Source organism: Sinocyclocheilus anshuiensis, unplaced genomic scaffold (assembly GCF_001515605.1).
Source record: "Sinocyclocheilus anshuiensis isolate Anshui unplaced genomic scaffold, SAMN03320099.WGS_v1.1 scaffold918, whole genome shotgun sequence".
NCBI lineage: Eukaryota > Metazoa > Chordata > Actinopteri > Cypriniformes > Cyprinidae > Sinocyclocheilus > Sinocyclocheilus anshuiensis.
The window spans coordinates 1,252,790-1,264,082 of NW_015540946.1; the positions used below are offsets into that span (position 1 = coordinate 1,252,790).

The window sequence follows — 11,293 nt, forward strand, 5'->3', positions numbered from 1 at the left end:
TGTATTATTTGTTTGTTTGTGTGTGTGTGTGTGTGTGTGTGTGTGTGTGTGTGTGTGTAGAGAGAGATTGAGAGGGATATGGCAGATGCTCTGCTGTCTTATTAATGATGATTCAATGCACTGCACACTAGATCTGTCAACTAATCCTCAGGGGTTTGTGCTCTTTTGAGTGTCAAGAATTTTATTGCCACTGACCTGAAACCAATTTGTGTTTTGTTAGGATTAAAGATTCAGATCAGAGAGGCAGACACCCAGTGCTATGTTTCTCCATATGCATTTAGCATTTAATATTCTACGATTCCCTGTTGATCAAAACATAAGCAGAGGGTCTGTTAAACACTGCATCTCAGTAACACTTTTTTCCTTGAAGTAACATCCATCACATCTTATCTGACCAATCACAGCCAAGCATTTAGATTCTAAGGCCTGTTTCACCGTCTGTGTTCTGTGAAGTGCACATTTATTTTGGCACCCATATTAAGTGGTTAACTTACATCATCCATGCTAAACTCTTATTTATGATCTTTTTCACATGCAGTGATTGATGCACAAAAACCCTTTTATTCAGTAAATCTGACCGAATTCAGACAATATAAGCAATTTATAGCTACACTTTGGAGTTTGGGTCCAATGTAGACTTATTACCATTTAGATGTACGCTACTGTTCAAAAGCTTGGGATTGGTAAGATTTTCGTATTGTTTTTGAACGAAGTCTTATGTTCACAAAGGCTGCATGTAAAATGTCATTTATTCCTGTGATGAATTTTCAGCAGCCATTACTCCAGTCTTCTGTGTCATATGATCCTTCAGTAACCATTCTAATATGCTGATTTGATGGTCAGGAAACATTTCTTCTTATTATCAATGTTGAAAACATTTGTGGCACTTAATATTTTTGTGGAAACCGTGAATTTTTTTTTCAGGGTAATAGAAAGAACAGCATTTATTTACAATCATTGGTAACATTATAAATGTCTTTACTGTTACTTTTTGACAGTTTAATGCTTCTTTGCTGAATAAAAGTAGGCTATTCATTATTTTAAAAAGAAAAAAAATCTAACCTCAAACATTTGAACGATAGTTAGATTTCATGCTGGTCAAGTTTATAACATTCTTTATGGCCCACTTTCAATAACCATTTTATAAAATAAAATAATAGGCTTTGTTTAAATAAACATTCAATTTGTAAGCCAGGAATGACTTTCTGTACAGATGCGTAGGTCTGTTACACAGCAGAAAACACGGTTAGTTTGAAAGAACAATGTGAACCTGTTGTAGTTGTTGCTTTGCTTACACTTCACAGACACAAAATGCGTGAAACAGGCCTGAAAGAAACCAAAGCATTTATGTTAGCCTTCCGAACTCTGAAATACTTGTTTACTCTAGCACTCTGCCATTCCTCAGGATGGGGTGGAAAGTGACAACATCAGGAATACAAGGAGTAGAATGACTCCTCGCCTACCGCCTCATCAGGAAGAGGTGAGTGACCACATTCTAATGCTCAAGCACTAAGTAAATTTATTTAAAAAAAAAATAAATGTGTTCCATCATAATGACCATTGAAATCGATTTCACAGTTTGATACAGAAATATTTGTTTAGATTAATTAAGACATGTAATTAGGTAGAAATGAGATGAAAGAAGGAGGTATAGACAGCGGATGAGAAGATAATTTGGCTCAGTCACTGCATCACACACGCACACACTCATAGACTGTGATTGAGAGAGTCGTGAACCCTGATCATAGAAGTGTCGAGTGATTACAGTGAGTGATGAACTCTGTTCTCATTCCTCTCAGCCCTCTAATGCCCAGGAGTCGAACCAAAAAGGGAGAAAAGACAAAACGATGCAGAAGATTGGAGACTTTCTTCAGGGCTCTCCTACCTTTCTTGGAAGTAAAGGTATGAAAAAAAAAATCCATCATTATTATAATTCCTAGACTTGCGTCAGACTAAGGCATCTTATTTGTATGACAATCACGTTCTTGCTCTGTCTCAGCAAAGAGGATCATGGGATTGATGAGCGGAAAGTCCCCTGATGGTGGGGCGATGTCTTTAAAACTCAAATCCAAACGTGACAGACGGAAACACGACAGGCCAGATATCTCCTCCCCAATGGAAATACCAGCCCATCAGGTACTGTACTGTTAAACTTACACTAACATTCAGTTAGTGTTTTTGAAAGAAGTCCTATATGTTCACCAAGGCTGCATTTATTTGATTAAAAATACAGTAAAAACAGCAATAATGTGAAATAATATTACAATTCCAAAATGTTTTCTATTTTAATATATTTAAAAATATAAGCTTATTTTTTAGCAGCCATTACTCTAGTCTTTATTGTCACATGATCCTTCAGAAGACATTCTAATATGTTGATTTGGTGCTCAAGCAGCCCTCTACGGACACCTTGGCAATTGAATCGCCATTGGCTAGTAAATTTTTTCGTTTACTTGCCAGTCTGATATACTATATATAGATATGTATATTATATATATTTTATATTTTTTTATATGTTATATTTATTTTACAAACATATGCATGCATATATATATATATATATATATATATATATATATACATATAATGTTGTAAAATGGCACAGCTTTTTAAATATCTGAAAGTACACTCTTAACATCAGTCAGTCAAGCATTATAATATGATATTATGATAATCAAGTATCATTTAATGATAGAACTTTAACTTGAATTAAAACTTCGTAACCTTATATGGATGCATATTAGTCATTTTAACTATTAAAAATACAGTAAAAACAGCAATAATGTGAAATAATATTACAATTCCAAAATGTTTTCTATTTTAATATATTTAAAAATATAAGCTTATTTTTTAGCAGCCATTACTCTAGTCTTTATTGTCACATGATCCTTCAGAAGACATTCTAATATGTTGATTTGGTGCTCAAGCAGCCCTCTACGGACACCTTGGCAATTGAATCGCCATTGGCTAGTAAATTCATAAGGATTAACGAGCTGCTGGATTCATGAATATTAATCAGGTTGTGTGCATTCGCTAGAATTGATTTGCTGAATTCAAATCAGGGACAATAATAGGTGAGCGCCAGCCAATGAGATTGCGCATTTTGCATTTTGTGCATTAGTTCCGCCCACTACCGGAGAAAGCGGCAGTTCTTAAAATCTGAAGAACTCCAAAGGAACTCTGTTATTTTGACAGGAAAATACAACAAATAATATCGTTTACATATAGCACGTCAATTCTGCATGGTATGTAAGACTCTGTTGCTCTGTCTTTCTCTTTGCGTGTGAGAAAGAAGCAAAGTGACGGCGAGTCGTGCGCCTTCACACTAAAGTTTACGGTACGCGAAATACAGGTGCGCTGCGCATCCATAGAGATGAACTGAAAAATAGCTAGATCGCTTGACAGAGAAAACTCGGAAGCGCTCAGTCAGTGTTCTGTGAGTGAAAATATATCTGTGCTTAACTTATACTTGGCCTCCAACTCACACACTGGCGAGTAAAATCTAAGAATTTATTAGCCTCATGATGCATTTTTTGCATGATGCATAGGATTTTTTGTTAAATAAAAGTTCAAAAGAGCAGCATTTATTGGAAATAGTCACTTTTTATCAATTTATTAAATATCCTTATTATTCTGAATATCCTTGCATCCTTATTAAATATAAGCATTCATTTCTTTAAAGAAAAAAAAAATCTTACAGACCCCAAACTTTTGAAAAGTAGTGTACTTTATGCTGTAAATGTGTACAATGAATTTCAACTTAAAATGACATGAATGTTCTTAGTGACATTTGACCTTCCTTGTAGATCATTGGCCGGAATCGAGAGAAGAAAGAGTGAAAACCTTATCAAGAAATGTCTTCGTCCTATGACCGCGAAATAAGCTGGAAGGAAATGTATTTTTATTTAAATGTTTTTTTGTATTTTTTTTGTATTTTAAATCAAACCAGTTTTTAAAATCTTTTTTATTTTAATCTGATGCACTTTTCATTTACAATATCTATAAATTCTCTTTTTACTTTTTATCAAATATGGCACATAATATATTATCCTGGAAATGAACTAACACTACCGCTGATTTTAATGGCAAGTTGAGATGATGGACAGTTTCATAAGCTCATGTATGGAAGAATGGACAGATTTTTGCTGCTTGAGTTAGAATGGAAGTTCAGAAATCACTACTGCACATTTTTGACACAGGGTTTCCTATTGCTGTATACTTAAACCACGTTATTTGTTTACATTGTGCTTATGCTGCCCTGCATGTAAAAGCAAAACTGTTGTTTCCCCCTAACCACTTTCTACTTTTCAAGATATAAAAATGTACACACACAAAATATAGCACAAAGTAAAAGTTCAAAGGTTTTTGTGATTTAAATTTTTCATCCCACTTGTCAACCTTCTTTTGTTTATGTATGTATCACCCTGTCACAAACCATTAATATGTCCCATTCACATGATAAAGGATCTCCATTACCACGTCAGTAAAACTGTGTGCCAGATGCCTAATGACACCCAAAGGATTATTCATTTGAATTACTGAACAAATGCTTATGTAACAGACGGGTAATTGAATTTCCCGATCGCAGCGCGTGGCCCCGTGCCCTTATCTAAGATGGCATAAAAGGAGAGCGGGGAAGGGTGAGGAACTGGGAACAGGTCTATGTTGTTGTTGGCTCTGAATGACAGGATGTGAATGGGGTGGCTGCTTGCAATGATGAATCACGGTTTTGATAGTGTCAAAAGTGTGGGAGCATGTGGAGAAGACAAAATAGAGGAGTGAAAACCGACTGAGGAGGAGGAATAAGGAGAGATGAAGAGGAAGAAAAAAACATACAAAATCAACCATGTGCAGCCCAGCTGTGCTTGTGCAGGTCATTGAAGTGCAATTTTCCTCTGATTTCATAATTGTGAATGTTAGAAATGGGGTGTGAAAAACTTCATAAACAGTCTTGTTTTCTTTACATGCCCTTATATATATTTCCTTCCGGTCTACTTCTGCACACGTGCATGATGTACATATAGATGTTCATGTGCTTCCTAGTTAATGTAGGGTCATGACAGACTGTAATCATGAGTTATATGTCACTTTTGTTTTTTTGCGCAAAGTGAGTCAATGTCCGTGTCATTTGATTGCGTCACTTAATTGATGCATTGACACACAAAGTCTAGTCATTTTATTTTTTTTCTCATTTCTTTTTGTCTCATTCCTCTGCATGCAGAAAATGACGGGGAGGCATGTAAGCATCAGCTTGATTCGTAGCATCCAGGCCTGGTAAACTATGCAGTAATAATCATCTGTAGCTATAATTTAGGGCAGAATATTACCACATCATTTGAAATGATAAACAGGCAGAGTGCAGCTCTTATCTTTCCTGTCACTGTCATGTGCTGAAGAGACAGAAGAATCGAGAGCCTGTGGGGATGGGTCTAATTGCTTGGCCTCATCAGGAGATGCACTTTAAATAGGTTTGAGACAAAGTAGTGACTTAATCGAGAGGAATGCTGGGTGAAGATTTCCACTTTGTGTATCTGATTGCTTTAATCCAACCAATTTGTTCAGACTAAGAAAATTGATGCTCTGTCGTCACATGTGCCATCTTGCCCTATTTGTGCCAGGGTGAGGATGAGTGACTATAATTTATACTGTTCAAATGAAGTGTGAAACATCTTGGTTGTACATGCATGCTGAAACAAAATTAAAATCGGTGTTTAAAAAATGACCAGTGGTGAAACTGGTGGTCACCCACACAGAGTTCACAAACATTTTTTGCATCAAAAGGCACATGAGGTACACTCAAAAAAAAAAACTTAGGCCTTAATTTAAGATTTCTGTATTTGAATTGCATATATAATTTACATCCAAACATTTTTACAAACTTAATGTGATGCATATTTGTGAGTCACACATAAAGTAGCAGGTAGAGAAGAGATTTATCATCAATAAATCTTATTTATTTCAAGCTCATACATTTAAACTAATTGAATGTTGCTTGTTCCAAAGCAAGCAATATTTTGTTCATACTTTTTAAAGGGGTCATATGATGCGATTTCAATTTTTCCTTTCTCTTTGAACTGTTACAAGCTCTTGGTGGACTAAAGTCTCAAATACAAAGAGATATTCTTTATAAAAGTTAAGAGTCAACCATGCCTACCTAAAACGGCTTGTTCTAACACGCCCCCACATATCTACGTCATGATGTGGGAAGATTTTCATAACGCTGCCCAAATGTTCACGCAAAAAAAAAAGGCGTAACTTTTATTCTCGCTGTAGTAGTATTGTTGTTGCCGCCGCCGCCATGTCGTGAAGGCGCTGTGTGTTTCGTTGTAAAAGCGAAACTACTTTGTTTGGCCTTCCAAAAGAGGACGATATCTGCTTCGTCATGCCTAGAGCTGATCTGTGCTGGTCGCTGAGGAAATACATCAACTTCGCGCTGTGGATCGCTGGATCGGCTTTCACCGTGGAATCACAGCACACCTTGCTTTTCAGACCGATGAGCTTTGTAAAAATCGACGTGTTTCAGAAAGGCGGGGCATAGAGGAAAAAACAATAATGTAGCCTACAGTATGTGGAAAATAATGTGTTTTTTGAACCTTAAACCGCATAAACACATTTCATTACACCAAATACACAAAATAATGTTCTTTTTAGCAGCATCATATGACCCCTTTAACTGAATACATTTAATTGTTTTCACAATTAACAGATTTATGCTGATTCTAAGCTATTTGAATAAATGCATTTTGATATGATTAATGATTATTGATTCAATTTATGATTAAATATGATTATTTAAATAAAATCAAATAGATAGTCAAAAAATACAAATAGTTAAACTATGCCATGTATTTTTTATTTTTTTTTTTTTGAGTGCAGAAATCGTGCCTGTTTTGTATACCTTTTTCATTTAGGCTATACATAACTGACAAGTATGCATGGAAATTTTTATAGGCAATTCAAATGCATAAATCTTAAATTTAGGCCTAATATATTTTTAATGGCACTGCGGAATGAAAACATCAACGGGTCTAGAGGTGCGTTTTTATTTTTACTTTAATTTCATTTTTTATCAACTTTTTATTTTAAAAGTTGCATTTCTTAAAACACGCGGCGCTACTGTCAAAGACGTCAGTCTTGCATGTTTAAAGAAATATTTTTAAAACCTTTAACTTTAACCAGACAACCCTATTTTTGTATGGCCATCACAAAAACTCCTTAGGCGGGGGACATACAAAATAATTAAAAGTTCTCTCCTGAACGGCACCTTCACTTCCATTATTAATTTATCTTTTTGCGGATTAATATTCACAGACACTATAGTCCATATTACGTTTTGATTCAAGTGTACTGACCTACTTTTGATTTATTCGTCCAAAATGTGGCATATTCCTTGACATTCCGCGTAATAGGAGTTCCGTTTTTATGACTGGATTCTACAAACCACTCCGTGTTTTCCGCATCGCGGCCGTATGTCTCATATTTTAGAGTAGTCAGTGCAATTTGGGAAAGAAATCAATTAAATCTGAATGTGGACGCGTGTAAATATTCAAATGTAACCCCCTTTGTAATCGTTAACATTTTCATAAGTAACTGTAATTAAATTACACATTTTTTCTTAGTAACTGTAACTGATTACAGTTACATTTATTTTGTAATTAAATTACGTAACGCCGTTACATGTAACTAGTTACTCCCCAACACTGATTACGCCTATAGAAAAATAATGAATTATGTGTGAATGAATTTGCTGTTGGAACTGTACGTAAGTGGACCTCTATTTATTTTTATATAAAAGCAAATGTGAGCATTTCTTCAGCCTAGGAACGGCTGGTCACAGCTACTGTGCTTAGGTTCCTTTTAATTCTTTCCCACAGCAGTGACACATTTGTGTGTGTGTGTGTGTACATGTTTTTCTACACTGGTGGGGACTTAAACCTGAATACACAACAACTCACCGTGTCACCGTGGGGACCTAAATTGATGTCTCCATGGGTACAGAAGCTTATAAATCATATAGAATTAGTTTTTTTGAGATTGTAAAAATGCACAAAGTTTTCTGTGAGGGGTAGGTTTAGGTGTAGGGTTGGTGTAGAGAGATAGAAAATACAGTTTGTACAGTATAAAAACCATTATGCCTATGGGGAGTACCCACAAGGATAGTGAAACAGACTGTGTGTGTGTGTGTGTGTTATAAAAGCATTTAGCACCTGCTGTTACATACTTTTCACACCTCCAGCACCCTACAGTTCAGAGTGATTCTGGACATTGTGTATTTACCGTCTCCAAACATAATGGATTTATTAGCGTGTGTTTGGTCTAATAACCCCTGATGAATGTACATGCTGGGCCTTTTATTACGTCACACAAGCAACCCACCATATCAATCTATATTAGAAATGTGTAATGATTTTAAAAGCAATGGTGATAATATTGTTTAGGTTTAAAGTACTTTGTAATCAGTGTTGGGGAAAGTTACTTTTAAAAGTAGTGCATTACAATATTGCATTACTCCATAAAAAAAGTAACTAATTACGTTACTTAGTTACTTTTTTATGGAAAGTAATGCGTTACGTTACTTTTGCGTTACTTTTTAAATCTGGACAGGGCTTGCTTCTTTGTTTTTAAAATAAAAAAGTTCTATTTTTGGCAAATATAAAAGCCTTTTCACACCAAAAGTGAAATGAATAAGCCTCAGGCTGAAGGGAAAGTACATTTACGTCCGTACAGTAGAATGCAGAAGAAGAAATTGTAACTTGCATTACTTGTAATATATTACCCCCAACACTGTTTGTAATACCATGGTATTCTGTGAAGAGGATGGATGGATAGATAGATAGATAGATAGATAGATAGATAGATAGTCTTGCCAGGTGTTGTAATTCCTGTTATCTGAACTCTGGCTCATTGCTGGCACATTTTAATTATAGTTAAATGGAGTTTGCCTGAACTCAGCAAGTCTGTGTCTGAATGTACGAAGCAGCTAGGGTCGTCACTGCAAAGATGTCCCAGAAAGACAACAAACTCTGTGTCACCTTTAATTTTCCCCCTCACTTCATTCAGATGTTGTTCGATAACTCTCCCTCCCCCACCTTTTTCTTCTTTCTTGTCTTCTGTCTTCCCTGCCATGGCTTGTACGGTTCAATAGTTAAGGTAAATTAATTTGCTACCACTGTTTTAAGAGTCTGATCAGACCAGAGCCGCATCCTGGAGAACCATTCTGCTTGAATATGTTGCTGAAACATTTGGCTGCTTGTGTTAATTTGATGAAAAATACCATTCAGAAATTGTATTTATTTGATCAGAAATACAGTAAAAACAGTGTTATTGTAAAATATTATTACATTTTCAAATTATTGTTTTCTGTTTTAATATATTATGAAATGTAATTTATTCCAATGATTGCAAAGCTTTCAGCAGCCATTACTCCAGTCTTCAGTGTCACATGATTCTTCAGAAATCATTCTAATATGCAGGTTTGGTGCTCAAGAAACATTTCTTACTATTAATGTTGAAATTAGGTGTGCTGCTTAATATTTTTGTGGAAACTATGATACATTTTGTTTAGGATTTTTGATTAATAGAAAGTTCAAAATAACACTATTTATTTGTAATAGAAATCTTTTGTAACATTAAAAATGTCTTTGCATATTGTTGAATAAAAGTATTAATTAAAAAAAAAATCGGTCCAAACCGAATGGCATGTATGTGTTTTAGTCAAATCTTTAAAATGAAAGTAGAAACCTCAAATGAATGAAGTTGTATAAGGTCAGACAAGCACAAAATGACACCTTCAAACCTATTTTACCACCTCTGCTGCACAACTATTCCAATTGAACTTCTGCAATGGAATCAACTTTTGGTCTTAATTAAAGCCCAGCTTTGTTCTTTTTGGGAAAAAAAGGAAGTACAAAAGAATAATTCAGATGGTATTTGGCCAGTTGGCCATGTTTTTTCTTTTGTTCTCTGACCACAGAGACATAATTAATGTTTAAAAGGATTTAAAAGGCAGTTTAACTAAAATGGCAGCCAGACAACAAAAACACAGATTTCCGTCTGGCCAGTTAAAACGAGACTCTAATGGTGTGATCTAATTGCATTTGTTTGACTGTAAAAATTCAGTGTTACTCATTATTGTAGGGAATAAGGCCTTCTAAACGAGAATTATTGTTGCACAAATCCAGAAGTGTTAAATCCAGATAAAACTGTCAAGAATTGTACTTGTAAAGCTGTATAAAAAGGCCAGCAACCTGTCAGATCAGTCTATTTAAAGGGACAGTTCACCCAAAAATAAAACTTGCCGAATTTACTTAACCTTTAGGCCATCCAAGATGTAGTCGAGTCAGGCCGCGGTGCAACAGCTAATGTCTGTCTACACTGGATGCGACAAAGCAACTGTTGCAAATCATTTGTACTTTGTGTCAGGATGTCAGAAATAGAACGTGGCATCAGTTTATTGTCAATGATTTGTCGTGTCGCATCATGCCGCACCACATCCAATGTAGACACTAGACAGCATCACTGATTATAATGGGTTTGCATCACGTCGCTCGTGTCTGGTGTAGACACGATGTTAGGACAGATTTGGAGAAATGTATCATTACATCACTTGCTCACCAATGGATCCTCTCAGTGAATGATTGCTGTCAGAATGAGAGTCCAAACAGCTGATAAAACATCACAATAATCCGCAAGTCACTGACAAAACTCTAGCCCATCAATTTCCTTAGGACCACAAAACTTGCTTCATTTTGAAATGAATCATTGAAAGTAATGATAACTTACACTTAGGTGAGTCATGTGTTGATTCAGCAGCCGTTCATTCAGTGAAAGATTAGTTGGAATCATCCAGACCAGTAACAGTCCATCAATTAATGTCTTGTGAAGCGAAAAGCTGCGTGTTTGTAAAAAATCCATTAAAATGTTCTTAACTTCAAACCGTTGCTTCCGGCTAAAATTCAAGTCCTCTTTCTATTCATAATATTGCTTTCTCCAGTAAAAACAGTTCTAAACAAATATGTTGGTGGATTTTGATGTGAGAGGACAACAGGGGATGGACTTTTCACTGGAGGAAGCATTATTATGGATTATTGAATCGTATTTAGGCCAGAAGCAAAATTTTAAATGCCTTAATGCCTCTAGGCAGCCATATCACCTTGTAGCCCAAGACTGGTTGCCCACTGAAGCTAAGCAGGGCTGAGCCTGGTCAGTACCTGGATCAGCTTTTCTCTTCACAAGACATTAAATGATGGACTAGAGTCCTGTGGATTTCTTGTGGATTATTGTATTTTATCAG

At 35.6% G+C, this 11,293-nt stretch overlaps 1 protein-coding gene across 1 annotated transcript in view; it reads left to right on the plus strand.

Moving 5' to 3' along the window:
- The window catches only part of LOC107689820 (kinesin-like protein KIF20B), a 33,577-nt gene extending 29,649 nt beyond the window's left edge, over positions 1–3,928 (plus strand). Inside the window, 5 exon segments of the mRNA XM_016487985.1 lie at positions 1,406–1,480; positions 1,800–1,902; positions 2,000–2,136; positions 3,807–3,835; positions 3,837–3,928. Of these exon segments, the coding sequence (XP_016343471.1) occupies positions 1,406–1,480; positions 1,800–1,902; positions 2,000–2,136; positions 3,807–3,835; positions 3,837–3,882 (390 nt within the window). The 3' untranslated portion in view covers positions 3,883–3,928.
- The last annotated feature ends 7,365 nt before the right edge of the window (positions 3,929–11,293 follow it).